The sequence below is a fragment of the Pseudophryne corroboree genome, chromosome 5 (assembly GCF_028390025.1).
Source record: "Pseudophryne corroboree isolate aPseCor3 chromosome 5, aPseCor3.hap2, whole genome shotgun sequence".
In the NCBI taxonomy this organism is placed as follows: Eukaryota; Metazoa; Chordata; class Amphibia; order Anura; family Myobatrachidae; genus Pseudophryne; species Pseudophryne corroboree.
The window spans coordinates 87,827,781-87,848,492 of NC_086448.1; the positions used below are offsets into that span (position 1 = coordinate 87,827,781).

General features: G+C 47.0%; 1 protein-coding gene across 6 annotated transcripts in view; it reads right to left on the bottom strand.

Moving 5' to 3' along the window:
- The window catches only part of NMT2 (N-myristoyltransferase 2), a 250,814-nt gene that overhangs the window by 25,677 nt on the left and 204,425 nt on the right, over nucleotides 1–20,712 (bottom strand). For all 6 annotated transcript variants that reach the window (XM_063921460.1, XM_063921459.1, XM_063921458.1 and 3 more), the window contains 5 exons: nucleotides 17,206–17,322; nucleotides 16,917–17,087; nucleotides 14,819–14,927; nucleotides 13,555–13,725; nucleotides 1,703–1,870 (listed from right to left, as the gene is read on the bottom strand). In XM_063921460.1, the coding sequence (XP_063777530.1) occupies nucleotides 1,703–1,870; nucleotides 13,555–13,725; nucleotides 14,819–14,927; nucleotides 16,917–17,087; nucleotides 17,206–17,322 (736 nt within the window). The remainder of the gene's footprint in view (nucleotides 1–1,702; nucleotides 1,871–13,554; nucleotides 13,726–14,818; nucleotides 14,928–16,916; nucleotides 17,088–17,205; nucleotides 17,323–20,712) is intronic.

Sequence of the window (20,712 nt, forward strand, 5' to 3'; positions counted from 1 at the left end):
GGTGACCATAGTTCCATACGGGTCATACATTTTATACAGCAACAGTGATAAAACATTTGTATAAGCAAAATAATAGAATCAGTGTTCACGCTAGGCTGTTTTAGCAGGGCGCCACGACCTGACCGATTTTTTAAGGGCAAAATCTGCCCTTTCTACGGCACCCTGCTGGAACAGCCGCCCGCCTCCTGCCCTCCCAGCGTGTAAAGATGCCGTGCGCATACGTGCGGCATCCATTCACGCTGTGAGAGAGCTTGGGGGAAGCCCAGCACCTCCATAGGTGCAGGGTACGCCCCCAACAGTGATGCCGCCGGCCGCCCACGCCCCGTTTTAATGCCTGTGGGCTGAACCGCCCACTTTTATGACGTAAAATGCCAATGCCCCCTTTTTTGCTGCACGCGCACACACTTGTGCCCCTCACAGTCCGGCGCCCTGCCCTGCCCAACTCCTAGAGTGAACACTAAGAATCATATGCCTAAAATCACACACCTGGCTAAATCTGTCAGGCTCCCTAGTTTTCTACTAACCAGACCCAAACCGTATCCGAAAGGAAGGGGCTTCACCGCGGGCCAGTAGCTCTTTGTAATGCAAACATCTTTGCTTCACGTGCAGAAATATAGAATCGAATTTCCAAAACTACTCGTGAAAATGACATCAATTTATGGTCAACTTTTTTTTTTTTTGCAATTAATTCTCCTTATAATGGAGAATAGGGGCATAATTGTCGATTAAATAACCAAACCCACAACCCTGGATTGCTGCATTTCAGACCTTGATGTTCATTTGATTATATGTGAAAACATCTTTACTTATTCCATCAGTGCACACCCCAGATCTCCGGCTACTGTACAGTCACACCGTGAGATCACCCTGCTGCCTGCACTCTTACTACCACAGACTCCAGTACATAACGGTAGCTAAGGTATACTCGGTGTTAAAACCAACCACAGTAAACAGCATGGTCTTCAAAATAAAAACACACACGGTTTGGGACAAGTTCACGCCGCCATGGCTGGCCAGAAAACACTACAGAACCGATGGAAGCATTTATGTGTTATCTATGCATAACTTTCAAAAGACATAAACTGACATAACCTGTATTTAACCTGGGTACACTGAGTTTTCTGACTCAGGCTTGTAAGAAAATCTAATGGTTTGCACACAGCTCCGATGTTTGCTGATCTGCGCATGTGCTGTTCTGTGTCTGCAACTTTGGTTGCAGTGCCGCCTAAGCCGCAGCATAAGTGACAAGCTGCGTCCGTTTGGGGGAGGGAAGGGGCGGCGATGGGGGAACATTTTTATAAAACGCCTGTTTTCTTTTGATGCAGGTTCACTGGCCTCAGCTGCACGAAACCACCGGCAATCCCAAGTAACCAGAGTTACTCAGATGACCGATGATCACGCAAGTGTTCCCATGGCTGTGTCCTAGGATGCAGCAGCGGATGGCGTCTATATACACACGGCGGCTTTAGTATAATTTAGCAGTAGTGGCTGCGACAACCATCGCAACTGCTACTGCTTGGCATAGAATCAGGACTGTGTTATATAATGCACCAGTAGTACTTCCCAATTGTAAAGTGCAATGGAACATCCTGGCGCTACATAAATAGATGTTAATAAATAAAGTTTGCCTTCTGCTGAAATTTAAACAAAATCTCTCATCGTTAGTAACAAGAAGGAATACAAAGGAGAGAAAATAACCTACTAATTTGGCGATAATTAGTGCATCGTTCATTAGGTCCAGCAGCGGAGTCTCTGTGTGGATGTTGTAGAATGAATAAGCCGCTTTGAGGGTTTTATGCGCTGGATGGTGCATGACAGTGGAGGGTAACGTGTAAAAACTGAGGAAGTCTGTTAATACGCCATTAGAACTCTGAGAAGAAGAAGACGACATACAGGGGTTACACTGACAATTCTCATCACTGCATAGCTATAGCACAGGACAGGCATAAAACATAATACTCCATTCACAGATGCAGAAAAGAGTTTCACATAAATACCAACCAACAACAACATGTAAGTAGGACTGCAGGCTCCATAGGCCGTTATAGTGTACAGTATATGCCAGAAGTATAATTATGCAGCAAGCGTCCATTGATTTAAGTGCTGAAAATAGCTGCAACCTTCTTGGCATCGCGTCTGTGGACAGCCGTCACATACACGACTCAAAGCCACCACAAGATGATCCGCACCATTTTCTCATTATCTCATTTGCCCATGTGGACCACAAAGGTGGTTTCTGGCCTAGAGGTCAATGCATCCCTCAGCCTCACTATTCTTCCTGAGCGTTTTTTTCTCACATTTAGAAACCAGTGGTGGAAAAGCCACCTTGTCTACAGTGACATCACACCATGGGGCTTCACTCAGCTTTAAAGCTGGAATCCTCAACCATTCAGTGTCCTGGGGACCCTCACTGCATCCTTACTTGTACCTACCTGTAGGCACCAATTAAGCTTGTACCAGTTTTAGCCTATATTATAAATTATAAGCAGTGTAAAAAGACTAACCTATTATATATGTACAAACAGCGCACCAGACATCCCTCAGCCACGGCTGCCATCTACCAATGGGCAGTGCTTTGTGGCTGTAACACAAGAGCTGTCAAGCTCCTGCCTGAAGTGGTGTAGACCTCACCACACTAATACATTCTATCAAATATGGTCAGTTTAAAAGAAAACACCACCATTGAGACCTGAAAGCTATTTATAGCCAGTTTTATAATGTTTCTTCCTTGATTAGCTGGGCATGTTACTTGCTGCCCACAGCCTAGGTAGAATGAACTATGGTCAGCAAATAGGACAAACGTGAGACCCGGCTGCCTGTACTAGGCTCTGGCAGAGACACCGTGTGTCTGCACACACAATGATTGCAAATCAGCACAGCAGAGAAAACGAGTTTTATGGTAAGAACTTACCTTTGTTAAAACTCTTTCTGCAAGGTACACTGGGCTCCACAAGGATAGATATAAGGGGTGTAGAGTAGGATCTTGATCCGAGGCACCAACAGGCTGAAAAGCTTTGACTGTTCCCAGAATGCATAGCGCCGCCTCCTCTATAACCCCGCCTCCCTGCACAGGAGCTCAGTTTTTAGTTAACCAGCCCAATGCAGTAGCAGGAAAAGAGACGACAACGGTTAGTAGCCACATACACCACACTCTCACGACAGGAGAAGTGTCAGCGGCTAATGCCATACCAACCCAAAGAAGCTAAGTGCGTCAGGGTGGGCGCCTTGTGGAGCCCAGTATACCTCGCAGAAAGAGTTTTAACAAAGGTAAGTTCTTACCATAAAACTTGTTTTCTGCTGCGGGGTACACTGGGCTCCACAAGGATAGACATAGGTGATGTCCTAAAGCAGTTCCTTATGGGAGGGGACGCACTGTAGCGGGCACAAGAACCATGCGTCCAAAGGAAGCATCCTGGGAAGCGGCAGTATCAAAGGCATAGAACCTTATGAACGTGTTCACAGAAGACCACCTAGCCGCCCTGCACAATTGTTCAAGGGTCGCACCACGGCGGGCTGCCCAAGAAGGTCCAACAGACCGAGTAGAATGGGCCGTAAGGTGAGAAGGAGCCGAGAGACCAGCCCTCACATAAGCATGTGCAATCACCATTCTAATCCATCTGGCCAAAGTCTGCTTGTGAGCAGGTCAGCCCCGTTTGTGAAATCCAAACAGCACAAAGAGAGAATCAGATTTTCTAATGGAAGCAGTTCTCTTCACATAGATACGGAGAGCCCGTACCACATCCAAAGACCACTCTTTGGGAGACAGATCAGGAGAAACGAGTGCCGGAACCACAATCTCCTGGTTAAGGTGGAACGAAGAAACCAACTTAGGTAAACATCCGGGACGAGTCCTAAGAACCGCCCGGTCACGGTGAAATATCAGATATGGGGAACTACAGGACAAGGCACCCAAATCCGACACTCTTCTAGCTGAAGCAATAGCCAGCAGAAACACCACCTTAAGGGAAAGCCACTAAAGGTGAGCTGAACCAAGAGGTTCAAACGGAGACTCTTGTAACGCCTCCAAAACCACCGACAAGTCCCAGAGAGCCACAGGCGGGACATAGGGAGGTTGGATACGCAACACACCCTGAGTAAAAGTATGCACATCAGGTAAGGTCGCAATTTTTCTCTGAAACCACACCGACAAGGCAGATATTTGAACCTTGAGGGAGGCCAGACGCAGGCCTAAGTCCAGGCCCAGCTGAAGAAAAGCCAACAACTTGGCTATACTAAACTTGGAAGCGTCGTAATTGCGCACCAAACAAAGTAAGAATGCCAGACCCTATAGTAAATCCGAGCCGAAGCCGGTTTCCGGGCTCGCAACATAGTTTGAATGACCGCCTCAGAAAACCCTTTAGCCCTTAAGACAGAAGCTTCAAGAGCCACGCCTTCAAAGACAGCTGGGCCAGGTCCTGGTAGACACAGGGGCCCTGAATGAGGAGGTCTGGGCATTGTGGAAGTAGAATTGGACGCTCTGACGATAGGCCTTGCAGATCTGAGAACCAGTGCCGTCTGGGCCACGCTGTAGCTATGAGAGGCAGATTTCCTTTTTCTTGCTTGAACTTCTGAATTACCCTGGGCAGGAGTGACACCGGAGGGAACACGTACGGCAGCCGAAACCTCCACGGCACCGCCAGCGCATCCACGAATGCTGCTTGAGGATCCCTTGTCCTTGCTCCGAAGACCGGAACCTTGTGATTGTGTCGAGACGCCATCAGATCTACAGAATAAAAAATGTGCAATCTCTATATAGGTGCCAACTATAATGAAAAGGCGCCTATATAGAGATTGCCTTGTCTCCATGGCAACGCTTCCTACATCATTGCTGGTCATAGCCGCTCCCCCGTGAGCCGCGTCTCCATGACATCGCTTCCTGTACGGCCGCTAGCCGCAGCCGTTCTCCTGCTTATGCCCGATACGTCACTTCCTTAGAAGCGTGGTTGTCATGGTAACGGTAAACAAACCCCGGAGATGTTTAACACATAGCTTCCTTTCAAGTTTGGTCGTCATAGATACTGTACACAAGTCCCATACAGTTGTTCAAAACAAGGTGCTCATTCATCCTGTTCCTGCATGCACACTTCTTAATGCATCAATGTGCTGCATAATTCCTTTTTCTCCATCTGCTTCTTTATTTCTCTGGCCCCTTCCTGTTCTTATATTGGGGCATTATCATGTATTGTTCGTTGGCTTGAACAGCAGTATCCCCTCAAAGACAAAAAACGGAATAGTGCATGTCACAAAAAAAAAGGGGAACAGTCAGAAAATTTTATGAAATGGCACAGTATAGTTATAGGACAAAAAGATCTATATGCCTATATGTCCCACCCATCACTTATAGAAATAAGGTGGTAACACATTTGTGGAATGTAGCCCACCGTAAACTGGCAAATATCTGGCTATTACAAAAACCATTTCCGTTCAAAGTCTGAATTGAGGCCGTTCGGTTTAAGTGTATTGAGTTCGTATATGGTCTTCATTTCGGCTTTTGCTAATTGTGTGTCCCTTTGTCGGCAGTGCCCCTCAATCAGTCTGATCCCTGCAAATCTTTTAATGTGTTCAGTTGAGCAATTATGTTTGTCTTTAAAATGGCTGGATAAGGAATGTGTGTCTAGGCCTTTCCTAATATTCCGGAGGTGTTCCCCCAGCCGGGTTTTTAACGGTCTAGATGTCCTGCCAACATAGACCAAATTGCAAGAGCACTCTATTATATAAACAATGTTCCTGCTATTACATGTGATAAATTTCTCTATTTTTATTTCCACCCCATTTAGCTCTATTTTCTCAATTTTCCTATGGTCACTTTTTATATATCTGCACCCTAAGCAGCTTCCGCACCGATGAAATCCTATAGTGCGAATACTATTCCTTATTTGTGCTCCAGGGTGCATGCTCTTAACCACCTTACTTCCTATATTCGCTGCTTTTTTATAAATAAATACCGGTTTCTCGGGTATGGCTTTACCTAAAATGGGATCCTTCTTGAGGATTCCCCAATGTTTGTAAAATGATTTCTCTACTGCCCTATGTTGCGAATTAAAGCCTGTGATGAACGCCCATTGGAATTTATCCTGCCCTACTTGATGACTGGGTCCTGATTTCTCTAATAGTTTCAACCTATACATGGATTCCACTTGATGCAGGGCCTTATCTATCGCTGTTGGTGTGTACCCGCTTTTCCTAAACCTTGAAGTAAGCTGTTCCGCTTGCTGTTGGTACACACTCTCATCCGAGCAGTTGCGTTTAACACGTTTCAATTGACCACCTGGTATACTGTTGAGCCAATTGCTGTGATGGCAGCTAGTGGGATGGATATACACCTGTGAGTCGGTTGGCTTAGTGTACGTTCTTGTCTTTAAAACCCCGTCTTCCACATAAATGGTCAAATCCAGGAAGTTAACCAGAACCGGGCTACTTTTCGAAGGAGAATTGTATATTCAGCTCGTTCGTATTAAGGTATCCAAAAAAATCTTCCAAAAGATCCCTACCTCCCTTCCAAACAAACAGCACATCATCTATATAACGGATCCAGGACACTAGGTCCGCCCCGTGGGGATTATTATTCCAGATGTAGTCGAGTTCCCACTGCCCCATAAAGATATTTGCGTAACTCGGGGCGAACCTAGTGCCCATGGCTGTGCCAACCTTTTGCAAGAAAAAATCTCCTGCAAACATGAAATAGTTATTGTTCAAGATGAAGGCGATTCCTTCAATCAAGAACTCCTGTACTCCTTTCTCTATGTTACTGTTTGCTAAATACCAAGTAACTGCATTTATGCCCGCCGTGTGTTCAATTATTGTATATAGGGATGTCCCATCTCCTGTCACCAATATGTACTCCTCCTCCCACGGAATCGTGGGTAGGAGTGAAAGCACATCTTTGGTGTCTTTCACGTGGGACTTATTCGCAAGTACAAGTGGTTGGAGATAATGGTCTATAAATTCCGACAAATTGGCGGTAACGGAGTCAATCCCCGATACTATAGGCCTGCCGGTGGTTGTACCGGATCTTTGTGAACTTTGGGAAGCACGTATATCACTGGTGTCATTGGTTCCGGATTCCAGATGAATTTTTGTTCCCTTTCTTCCAGAATTCCCTTCTGTCGATAACTCTCAATCAGGCTCTGTAGTTCCGCCATAATCCTTTTCGTTGGGTCGCTCCTTAATTTCTGATAAGTGCACCCATCATTCAGTTGTCTATGGACCTCATTCTCGTACCAGGCCTTGTCCATAATCACTACGCCGCCCCCCTTATCGGCGGGCTTGACAACTATTTCTGTGTTCATCTTAAGGTCCTTTAGTGCTTTTCGTTCTTTTACTGTTAAATTATGTTTAATGCCTTTATTTTCAATTTTTCTAATGTCGTCTTGCACTAGGGTATAAAACGTATCAATGAAGCTACCCTTCACATGTGAGGGATAGAAGACGGACTTGGGTCTAAAGGGGGTGGCATCACATTGATCAATTTCTGCAGGATCTCCTTCTTTAGAGAGGAAAAATTTCTTTATGCACAATTTTCGTATAAATTTAATGATATCAACAAACACTGAAAATTTATTGAGAGTAGCTTTTGGGGCATATTTTAGTCCCTTCCCAAGCACTCTAGTTTCCGCGTCTGTCAACACGTGTGCTTATGTTGAAAATCTTCACAGTCTCTATTTGTTTCTCTGGCAAAACCGCCATTTTTTCACTACTTGCAACCGTATTGGGGATCCCGTCTCCTTTTCAAGACTTTTCTTCCCTCCTTACTTTTTTCTCTCTTTGTTTTAAGCCCTCCCCTTTTGCCCCTCTTGATTTTCTTATTGAATTTCAATCCTTGCGCGGGTACCTCCTGTTGCCCATCTCTAAAAAAGGGGATCTGTCCCTAAAGTTCTCCAGAGGTGCAAATCTATTTCTGTTATCTCTAATGGGTCGGGTATCATAATTCCGTGTCATATACCTATTTGAAGAATCATTCCTCCGAATTACTCTCTCCCTCCGATAAGGTCGTTCATTCCTTTCCCCTGATCTCATATTGGCCCTAATTGGATATCTATGTAGATAATTTCTTGTCAAGTGTTCCCTTCGTTCGGGATATCTATCCACTGATGGCCTATGTTTCACCCTACGGTTCCTTACTGTACTCCATTCTGGTTTTGATGTCTCCCAGTGTACAGTACCTCTCTTTGGGGTGGCCAGTTGTTCCATGGCCCGATTTAATGGGGATGTAAGTTCATCCTCATCTGACCTCGAATCATTAAGGAGAACATCCCTTGGATCACTTTTGGCCATTTCCTTCTTATCTCTGATAAACTTCCTAACCTTCCTATCTATGAGTAGTTTCTAATTTTTTTTGATGGTATGTTCTATCCTATCCTCCAACCCTTTATATTCATTCATATCTTTAAAGGGGGTGGTGAGATCTCTATATTTGATGATCTCTTCATCCAATTTCACTAACTCCCTTTTACGTTCTTCTTTTATCAAGCCCATAAGGGAGAAAGAGCACTCCCTAATGAGGTCCAGTGAGCGTGTCCGGGTCGATGACTGGTTTTCGATCTTCTCTCTTACCCCCAGGAGTTTCTGGTAATTGATTGAATCTCAGCATTATCTAAGTTGTGCCCGGATTTTGAGTGTTGCTATTTGGAGGATGACGGTGGATTTTAGGATATTATTGTTCATTGTACAATTTTAGCTGGTAATTGCTTTGAATTCACCATTCAGGATTTCTGAAGGGTGTCGTGTGTTTTTTTAATATATAAAGAGTGTTTACTAAAAACGTATTATACTATGCGATTTTCTCTGTCCTTCTAAACACACGGTATATGTGGAGGAATTCCGCCCGATGGGAACTGCATGATAAGTGGCATAAGGAGGGAGAAGGAAGACTACATATCTTGATATCGCCCTGATTTACGGTTTAAAAGGAACGTATATATTTTCCTTTTCATTATAGTTGGCGCCTATATAGAGATTGCACATTTTTTATTCTGTTTACATTCATACATTAGGAGTTGTGGAGAGAACTTCCTCTGGCATTTTCTCGGTGGGCTGCCACTAATTGCGCACACTAGGACTCACTGCTTTTCCTATACGCCAACAGATCTACATCTGGAAGGCCCCACTTTTCCACTAGGAGTTGAAACACTTCTGGATGGAGGCCCCACTCGCGGGCATGTACGTCCTGATGACTGAGAAAGTCCGCTTCCCAATTCAGGACTCCCGGAATGAATATTGCCGATATGGCCGGTAGATGGCGTTCCGCCCAATGTAGAATCCGTGAGACTTCCTTCATTGCCAAACGGCTTCGAGTGCCGCCTTGATAATTTATGTAAGCCACTGTGGAGGCGTTGTCCGACTGTACTTGAACAGGACGGTTCTGAATTAAATGCTGGGCCAGGTTCAATGCATTGAAGACCGCCTACAATTCCAGACTGTTGATCGAGAGAAGAGATTCCTCATTGGTCCACCGACCCTGAAAGGAGTGTTGCTCCAGCAACGCTCCCCAACCTCTTAGACTGGCATCTGTCATCAACAGGACCCAGTCGGATATCCAGAAGGGACGGCCCCTGCACAATTGTTGGTCCTGGAGCCACCAGTGCAGCGACAGACGGACCTCCGGAGTCAATGAGAACATGTGAGACCTGATCAGGTGAGGCAGGCCATCCCACTTGGCTAGAATCAGCCTCTGGAGGGGGCGAGAATGGAATTGAGCATACTCCACCATGTCGAATGCTGATACCATGAGGCCCAGCACCTGCATCGCCGAATGTATCGACACTTGCGGACGAGAAAGGAAGCAACGAATCCTGTCCTCAAGCTTCAGGACTTTCTCCTGAGACAAGAACAACCTCTGGTTGTAAGTGTCCAATAGCGCTCCCAGGTGCACCATGCTCTGAGCAGGGACCAGGGAGGATTTCTTCCAGTTGATGAGCCACCCGTGGGCTTGTAGAAACCGGACAGTCATATCCAGATGACGTAGGAGAAGTTCTGGGGAATTTGATAGGATTAACAAGTCGTCCAGATAGGGCAGTATCCTGACCCCTTGACGGCGGAGTACCACCGTCATCACCGCCATAACTTTGGTGAAGACTCTCGGAGCCGTAGTTAAACCAAAAGATAACGCCCGAAACTGGTAATGGAGGTTGCCAATCGCAAACCTCAGGTATTGCTGATGTAACGCTGCTATAGGAATATACAGGTAAGCATCCTGTATGTCCAGGGAGACCATGTAGTCCCCAGGTTCCAAGGCCAGAACTATAGAGCGAAGGGTTTCCATACGGAACTTGGAAACCTTCACAAACCTGTTCAATGCCTTGAGGTTGAGAATGGGCCGGGAGGACCCATTCGGTTTCGGGACTAGAAACAGCGGAGAATAGTACCCCCGGCCCCTCTGCGCAAGAGGCACCTGTACTACGACTCCTGTATCCAGGAGGGTCTGTACCACCGAATGTAGAGTGTTTGCCTTTGTCTGGTCCAACGGGACGTCTGTCCGGCAAAATCGATGAGGGGGTCGGTTTTTGAAGGCTATGGCGTAACCTCGAGTGACGACTTCCCGTACCCAGGCATCTGAAGTGGTCTTCAACCATTCCTGGGTATACCCTAGAAGCCGGCCCCCCACCCTGGGATGCGGCAGGCTTATCGATCTTGGAAGCTGGCTGACGGGCCGCCCAGGCTCTTTTGGGCTTTGGCTTACCAGGTTTGGAAGTGCGGGCCTGCTTATGGTACGCCTGACCTTTTGCTTTACCTGAAGGACGAAAGGGGCGAAAGGACGTACCTTTAGCCTTCGACACAGAAGGAGCGGTACTTGGCAGACAGGCAGTTTTGGCAGTAGCCAAGTCAGCCACAATCTTATTTAAGTCCTCCCCAAACAGAATATCTCCCTTGAAAGGGAGTACCTCCAGGGTTTTTCTAGAGTCCAGATCCACAGACCAGGATCTCAGCTACAATATCCGGCGAGCCAGGACTGATGTAGTAGAGGCCTTGGCTGCTAGGATACTGGCATCAGAAGCCGCCTCTTTAATATAGTGAGAAGCTGTGACAATATATGACAAGCATTGTCTAGCATGGTCAGAAGAGATTCCAGCTTCTAACTCCAAGGCCCATGCTTCAATAGCCTCTGCAGCCCATGTTGCTGCAATAGTGGGCCTTTGTGCAGCACCCGTGAGGGTGTAAATTGCTTTCAGACAACCCTCCACACGTTTATCCGTAGGCTCTTTTAGAGACGTGACGGTAGTGACAGGTAGAGCTGAGGAAACCACCATCCTAGCCACATGCGAGTCTACTGGAGGAGGCGTTTCCCAATTTTTAGACAGCTATGGCGCGAGGGGATAGCGAGCCAGCATCTTCTTTTGAGGCACAAACTTCTTACCCGAGTTTTCCCAGGGTTCCTGACGTATATCCACTAGGTGGTCAGAGTAAGGTAAAACTTGTTTAACCACCTTCTGACGCTTGAACCTATCTGGTTTCTTAGGAGGGATGGATGGCTCGGGAGCATCCGTAATCTGTAACATCAACTTAATAGCCTCCAAAAGATCAGGAACATCCACATGTGAACTACCCTCCCCATCAGCAGTATCTGTTTCAGAATCTGTGGGGTTAGTGTAAGTGCCATCTTCATCAGACGAGGTGTCAGTGACAGCAGTGGATTGTGAGGAGATAAGAGCTCGCTTAGAGGACCCCTTGGGCTTGGGTGAGCGAGGGTCAGACTTTTTAGTAGTCAGGGACTGGTTCAACTTCTTCAATTGAGCAGATAAATTGTCCGCCCACGGCGGGTTAGCTGCAGGGACCACATACGGTTGCACCGGCATAGGGGGTCCCATAGGGGGTGTTAGTTTATTAACTAGCGTATGCAGAAGCGTGGAAAAAACAGCCCACGGTGGGTCATTATGTACCTCCGTTGCCACAGTCCCACTGGGGGGCAAGGAGCCCCCAGAACCAGAGCCCACAGCTGCTATATTCTCCTCATATGGATCTGTGGCTTCAGCAACACCTGCAGTGTGTTCCGCCCCAGAACCGTTACCTTCAGAAGCAGACATGATATAACTTGCAGTATCAGGTAACACAGTACAATTGGCAGCAGCACAATACCTCTTACCCAAACCCCTGCGCAGTGTAGTCAGCACAAGCAGAGATATAGGAGAGATATGGTGACTAAAATCACAGAGAAAAATGCGTATTAAAGTACATCTTGTGAAAATCCTATATAAATATAAAACCTGACGCACCAAGCCCCCTCAGGTTATAGAATATAGGGATAGCAAGTTGAGCGTGTGACACAAAATGGAAACCACTCAGCAAGCTCATGCACACACATATAGTCACAGTTACACAATTCAGAGGTTATTACTAACAATAATACTGCACTGGACCAGCTTATATAGCTATGTAGTCAATAGATATAACACTGCACAGTAAGAACTGGATGTATATCACAGGGTAATTGTACTAGAAAAACCTGACTAAATGCACTCTTTCTTAACTAACACTGTCTAAAAGGCAGGTAGAATACTTAAGTGTCATGTACAGTCACAGCACTGACAACCAGGCGGCTTTACACAGGAGGATTTGCCCAGCAGTCCCAGGAACAGTGTAGCTGAGAGAAATGGCGCCCAGACACTGACAGGGAGTGAGGGAGAGACAGATATGCAGCTCCAGGGTGAGAACATTTGCGGGAAATGGCGCCCTGGGGCTGGTGGAGGGGCTCCAGGTCTAAGCCTTATCCCCCTGCTGGCAAAACCACCGGGTACTGTGGGCTACTATTAAAATGGTTTTAAGGGAAAACCTGACCTGCACCCATGCCCTGGTGATCTAGTGGGATCGCCTGTACTGCCACAGTGTCCACCGACAGCGAGCGCAGCCCGCCTCCCACTGACCGCGCCGGATCGCGATAAAGTACGGGTCCCGCAAGAGGGACTCACTCACCACCTCCCGAAGTGCAGCCACACGATCCCGGAGAGCCCCCATCGTGTGTGCCTGACCATGGAAGAAAACCGGAGCCTCCTGCTGTAGTTACCCTGCAACCAGGGCTCGGGAGTGTACAGCGCCGCTGGGGAGAGATGGAGCCGCAGCAGTGAATGTCAAAAGACATATACACACTGCTGCAGCCCTTGAAGTCTTCACTTTTCTTCTCAAAAAGCTCTTCTTAGGGCTGCCCAGAGCAGCCCCTCTGTTATGTGCCTGCTATCTGCGGCACCAACTACAAAACTGAGCTCCTGTGCAGGAAGGCGGGGTTATAGAGGAGGCGGCGCGATGCATTCTGGGAACAGTCAAAGCTTTTCAGCCTGTTGGTGCCTCGGATCAAGATCCTACTCTACACCCCCTATGCCTATACTTGTGGAGCCCAGTGTACCCCGCAGCAGAAAGCGCAGATTCTTTTTCCTTATAGAAAGACATGATTTTATATAATAATGTTATGCTAGTATGAAGATCTACAGATACTGAAAACGTACTGCCTGCATGTTGCTGCCCAACCACAGCTGCCTCAGTACTGCAGATACCGCAGTCTACACTTCTACAGCCGGAACCCCAACCGCTGGACTGTACAACATGCAGCAGAAGTCACGGACTTACCTCTACAACAAAGGTGTCAATAATACTATCCTGAGGGAAGAACCAGTGCAGAACCTCCTCTTCATCCATGACCGGAGCGAGGGTAAACTGACTCAAATAGTCATTTAATAAATGCTGGACCATAGAAACGTCTTTCCTCTCCATTGGTCTTAACCCGGCAGTCTTTGTGGCCTTATTAGAAGGGTGAAATGAGCAGAATATAGAACAAGAACTCATTAGGATCTCTAGAGGGCAATATAATTGCAGCAGTGTGTAGTAACGCATAGCCTGCGGCTCTGACTGCAAATTGCCTTTATCAGCCATCAAGAAGCTATTGCAATAAATTGCCATATTTACACAGTTGCTGGGCACATACTCACCCAGTATCCAAGATCCTGCAATGTATTGCAGGCTCCAACTTGATTATAAGAGCAATATTTACTGCCTATTGAGATATTCTACCTTCACATGACTTCAGTGTACAGATTTCTGCATATTCTCCAGCACTTTTACTAACTGCATGGTTTTCTAGCTGAGGTCTGAGTTTTTCAGCAATGCCTTTAAATCAGACAGAGAAATGCATTACAATTTCCAGAACAAATTTGGGATGATGCGAACATATCCCGCAACGGTTCTGAAAACATATCTGTTCTCTAATAAAGCACAAAGTTGCTCTACAGATATAAGTGGTGACAGCACACTTGCATTTCCAAAAATAACCAATGTTGCTTGAAGGTACAATTATATGACTGATACAGACACATGAAGCAACAGGTTTAATAAAAGTTGCGGGAAGGCGCATACAAATAAATTAGAGAAAGCAGCCAATTAATTTACAAAGAACTTAGGACATCACTGTGACATAGACATGAGTGGAGCCCAGAAACATGGCTGACCCCACTGTGTGTGTGTGGGTAAGAGGATATTAAAATTAGTTACTGATAAAGTATTATATCAGTCACCCAACATTTTCAAGAAAGACATTCTAGAACACAGAAAAAAACTGAGGTTGATGTATAAAACAGTGTAAAGCCACCCAATCAGCTGCTACCTATCATTTTATAGAATGTACTTGATAAACGCTACCTCAAAGTTGATTAGTTGCTATGGGCAACTTCCCCAACAGGTCCAACTCTCCACTGTTTTTACTGCTTGATACAGCAAACTCTTTATATTATGAGAAAGATACCACATGCGGCGCAGCGTACACTTTGTGGCGCCTTACAAATAAAAGTTGTTACTAATTACTATTCCCAGTATCAGAATAATGTTGTAGGTTACTTACATCTGGCAGTCGGTATAGTTTCATTGTCCTCTGTAATGTCATATTCCTACTCAGGTGAGAAAACTTCACCTCTACCAGTTTTCTGGGATTCAAAGATCGATGCCAGTACCTGAGAAAAGAAATCAGGTTTAGAGGCAGATATATCAATGCTTTGGACAGACAAAGTACCAACCAATCAGCTTCTACAGGCTGCGTTTGAAAAATGACAGATGCTGATTGGTTGGTACTTTGTCATACTCTACATTATCTCTCTCTAGGCTTTCTTAAATCCTCCCATTAGTTCCTGCTGCCTATCACGCAAATACCCAGCAGCCATGAGGTTAAACTTTGGTAAGAGAGAGGCACAGAGCAGACTCTGCGATTAGTTTGGCGGGGTCTCTGTCTGAGTTGCAGGGTGGCTCGCGCATACAAAGTACCCTCCTTGTTTGAAAACTACTTTTAGAAACATGCTCACAGCCAAACCAGGACTCCTTTCTATCGAACACGGCATGTTTATACCCAGCCAAGGCCTGTTTATTTGTGAAGCAAACAAAGCGTTATACAGGAAGCAATGGCTGGAAAACCGCACTTTATAAGGGATGAAAAGCCCAAAAGACGGTAACTGGGCAGTGGGTAAACATCTATTCTCTGCTTCCAATTATTCATTGTCAAGTTATATATTACTAACTAATTATTCAGATTCTCTCAATCAAATGTTACGTTGTTTGCCAATCAGGATTTGCTGCACTGACCAGTATGTGTCTGAGTAAAAGTGTCCCATGCACACATAGATCATCTAGAACAATTTTGCAGACAGGAATTGGCTGGTAGTTAAAAAGTGCTGCTTTTCTGCATACACAAGACGGAGGCGCCCACAGATGCAGGCTGAACTGCCTTTTACATCCCTGGGCTCAACACTATACCTTCATACCGCTAATTACAGGATGGACCCAGACAACACCATCATTCTAATGTCCAGTATAGTAAACCGATACCCAGCAGTCTCTATGACAACGCAAATAATAACTACCAAGCTATAATCCCTATCACATGTACTGTACACACATACATATACACTTGGGATATTTCTTTCGTCAGGAGCCAAGCAGCCTGACAGTATATTTTTGGAGTGTGGTAGGAATCTGGAGCACTCGGAGGAAACCCACGCAAACAGAGGGAGTGCACACAATCTCCACAGTTGGAGGGAATTGACCCAATACCTCAGTGTCAGGAGGCAGCAAAGCAAACCATGACGCACAATACATACAGAACTGTGCTCTGGTCTAAAGCCTTGTACACACCAGTATATCTGCTCATCACATATAATCTCAAGATTAACATAACCGCTTTATGACACCCATATATGGTGGCCAATCCCGGACCATTTTTTTCAATCCCTGGTATTGGAATTGAAAAATGGTCGATCACGGGATTCGCTTTTTTCCTGTGCGTCTGCCCGCCCCGCCCCCATAACTTACCAGGGTGTAGTATGGTTTGCCGGCGATCGGGGTCCCGGCGACCAGCATACCGGTGCCGGAATCCCGACCGCCGGCATACCGACAGCTGGGCGAGCGCAAATGAGCCCCTTGCGGGCTTGCTATGCTCGCCACGCTGCGGGCACGGTGGTGCGCGCCGCGCTATCTATTCTCCCTCCAGGGGGGTCGTGGACTCCCAAGAGGGAGAAAAGATGTCGATATGCAGGCAGTCGGGATTCCGGCGCCGGTATGGTGGTCGCCGAGAGCCCGGCCGCCGGCAACCTGTAGACCACCCACTTACCATACTACGGGTACAGGTGGGTGGGCCACTTCCTTCGGGCTCGGCTGCGGGTGACGGGCGGCTTTGCTTCGGGCTCGGCGGCGGGTGACTGGCGGCTGACTGTGCAACGCGACCTCTGACTTCACATCACGCTCCTGAGGACGCTCAACGCTGCCCGGCATTAAAAACACAAAGGGCCGTCTGATTCCGCAAACCCGGACGATTTTTGGCCTAAATCCTGGGATCCCGATCCCGGGATTGGCCATCCTACACCCACATACTGCCCTGTGTCAACAAACACCCACCTACCACTTCATTAGAGTCACTGGGGAGACACCAGCCAGCACGGGGATATATACTGTACCTGCAGGTAGACACAGGCTTTGGTAGGACAACACCTGCTGTGTACACAGCCTGGTATATCCCCTCCAGGTTCACCCTCCGAGTGATCTCACGGATGAGAACTGGGGCCACACGCTTCGATCGCAGCTTTTTGTGCACACAAAGGAAATTGATTTCTACCATCTTCTTTACACTGGAAGAAGCACAAAATACCAGAAAGGCCATTTATAATAGCTGTCCTGTTTGACTGTCCACCATGTGAACATGAGTGTTATTAATACATATGATCAATTGTAGCATGCGTTACGTACTTGTCATAAATACGGATAGTTGCCGGAACAGCACTTATGAAGCCAACTAACTTCTTGTTGGAAGACACCCGCACACCACAGTGCCAGTGAGATAACCAGCCAGGGGGTCGCAGGGCCCTGCAACAAAGGTCAGTGAAAAGAAGGTCACTACGTCAATTATCCTATACCTCCTTTTCATTCGTGATTTTCACTATAGCCAAGATTATCTTCAGTCTTATCTGTCTACTGTTCTTTATTTTTTTAGCTTTTTACTTATGACAACAAAAAAACATCTAGAAAGTGAGTAAATCCACGCAAGACATACATCAATAATACAAACAATATAAGTTACCATGGGCTCACATGAACAGATAAAAAAAAGAAAGGTCAACCCGGAGGTAATTAACAACTAGTGCGCAGAAGGGTTAGGGTTAGGCTACGGGGGGAGTTTAGGGCACAGCTGCACCCGGGGGGGGGGGGAGGGGGGGCTCATAAGGTTAGGCGCTACAGGGAGGGCTAAGGGAGAAATATACTCACTGTACCATCAGAAGATCACAGCCCTGACCCAGAAGTGACGGTCACATGACTGCCCAGACCCGGAGGACGCCGCTGGTTGCCGCCAGGAGACGGTAAGCCATCGCTGGGTCACCAGGGACGATATGTCACCATTCTAACATGTTGACATTTCATCACTTTCTGCATGAGGAATGGCAGCATGCTCAATGTCGATATTATGACCAGGTCAGCATGATGCTGACATATCATTTCTCTCCCATGTGTACTTACAAGGTGGGCTTATTATTTATAAGGGTTTGAGAACGTCACACAAATGTTATGAACAACGTATACTCTATATAAGGAGTCACAAATATGAAGAAAGAAAAAAAATCTGTATAACGTGTGGAATATGTTTCCCAACCACTGGGAGTTAAAACCAGCTGTTGCTGGGTAAACACTATTCAACTGAACATCTGATATATCATGGGCACGTCGGCTGATATGTACACTAGATACGTCTGTGAACGACGTCGTTGACAGACATATCGCGTCTGCCCTGCAACACAGCCGGTGGCCTATATTTTGGCGTATCATGCTGTGTGTACGGGTGGTCTACAATTGGGTGGGCACATATAAAATAAGATTTTACTTACCGGTAAATCTATTTCTCGTAGTCCGTAGTGGATGCTGGGGACTCCGTAAGGACCATGGGGAATAGACGGGCTCCGCAGGAGACGGGGCACTTTAAGAAAGAAATTGGATACTGGTGTGCTCTGGCTCCTCCCTCTATGTCCCTCCTCCAGACCTCGGTTAGAGAAACTGTGCCCGGAAGAGCTGACAGTACAAGGAAAGGATTTTGGAATCCAGGGCAAGACTCATACCAGCCACACCAATCACACCGTATAACTTGTGATAAACTTACCCAGTTAACAGTATGAACAACAATAGCGCATCAGATCAACCCGATGCAACTATAACATAACCCTTATGAAAGCAATAACTATATACAAGCATTGCAGAAAAAAGTCCGCACTTGGGACGGGCGCCCAGCATCCACTACGGACTACGAGAAATAGATTTACCGGTAAGTAAAATCTTATTTTCTCTAACGTCCTAGTGGATGCTGGGGACTCCGTAAGGACCATGGGGATTATACCAAAGCTCCCAAACGGGCGGGAGAGTGCGGATGACTCTGCAGCACCGAATGAGCAAACACAAGGTCCTCCTTAGCCAGGGTATCAAACTTGTAGAACTTTGCAAAAGTGTTTGAACCCGACCAAGTAGCTGCTCGGCAAAGCTGTAATGCCGAGACCCCTCGGGCAGCCGCCCAAGAAGAGCCCACCTTCCTTGTGGAATGGGCTTTTACTGATTTTGGCTGCGGCAATCCTGCCGCAGAATGAGCCTGCTGAATCGTGTTACAGATCCAGCGAGCAATAGTTTGCTTTGAAGCAGGAGCACCCAGCTTGTTGGGTGCATACAGGATAAACAGTGACTCAGTTTTCCTGACTCTAGCCGTTCTGGCTACATAAACCTTCAAAGCCCTGACCACATCTAGTAACTTGGAATCCTCCAAGTCACCAGTAGCCACAGGCACCACGATAGGTTGGTTCATATGAAAAGATGACACCACTTTTGGCAGAAATTGCGGACGGGTCCGTAATTCCGCTCTGTCCATATGGAAAACCAGATAGGGGCTTTAATGTGACAAAGCCGCTAATTCCGACACACGCCTAGCCGAAGCCAAGGCTAATAGCATGACCACTTTCCATGTGAGAAATTTTAACTCCACGGTTTTTAGTGGCTCAAACCAGTATGACTTCAGGAAACTCAACACCACGTTAAGATCCCAAGGTGCCACTGGAGGCACAAAAGGGGGCTGAATATGCAAAACTCCCTTCACAAACGTCTGGACTTCAGGAAGAGAAGCCAGTTCTTTTTGAAAGAAAATGGATAGGGCCGAAATCTGGACCTTAATGGAACCCAATTTTAGGCCCAAAGTCACTCCCGACTGTAGGAAGTGAAGGAAACGGCCCAGCTGGAATTCCTCCGTAGGGGCATTCCTGGCCTCACACCAAGCAACATATTTTCGCCATATACGGTGATAATGTTTAGCCGTCACGTCCTTCCTAGCCTTTATCAGCGTAGGAATGACCTCATCCGGAATGCCTTTTTCTGCTAGGATCCGGCATTCAACCGCCATGCCGTCAAACGCAGCCGCGGTAAGTCTTGGAACAGACAGGGCCCCTGTTGCAACAAGTCCTGTCTTAGAGGCAGAGGCCATGGGTCCTCTGTGAGCAGTTCTTGCAACTCTGGATACCAAGTCCTTCTTGGCCAATCCGGAACAATGAGTATTGTTCTCACTCTTCTTCTTATGATTCTCAGCACCTTGGGTATGAGAGGAAGGGGAGGAAATACATAGACCGACTGGAACACCCACGGTGTCACTAGAGCGTCTACAGCTATCGCCTGAGGGTCTCTTGACCTGGCGCAATATCTCTGTAGCTTTTTGTTGAGGCGGGATGCCATCATGTCTACTTGTGGCAGTTCCCACCGACTTGCAATCTGCGTGAAGACTGCTTGATGAAGTCCCCACTATCCCGGGTGGAGGTCGTGCCTGCTGAGGAAGTCTGCTTCCCAGTTGTCCACTCCCGGAATGAACACTGCTGACAGCGCGCCCAGCGAAGAATTCTGGTGGCTTCCGCCATCGCCACCCTGGTCCTTGTGCCGCCTTGGCGGTTTACATGAGCCACTGCGGTGAAGTTGTCTGACTGAATCAGCACCGGTCGGTCGCGAAGCAGGGTCTCCGCTTGTCGTAGGGCGTTGTATATTGCCCTTAATTCCAGGATGTTGATGTGAAGACAAGTCTCCTGACTTGACCACAGACCTTGGAAATTTCTTCCCTGTGTGACTGCTTCCCACCCTCGGAGGCTTGCGTCCGTGGTCACCAGGACCCAGTCCTGAATGCCGAATCTGCGGCCCTCGAGAAGGTGAGCACTCTGCAGCCACCACAGGAGAGACACCCTGGCCCTG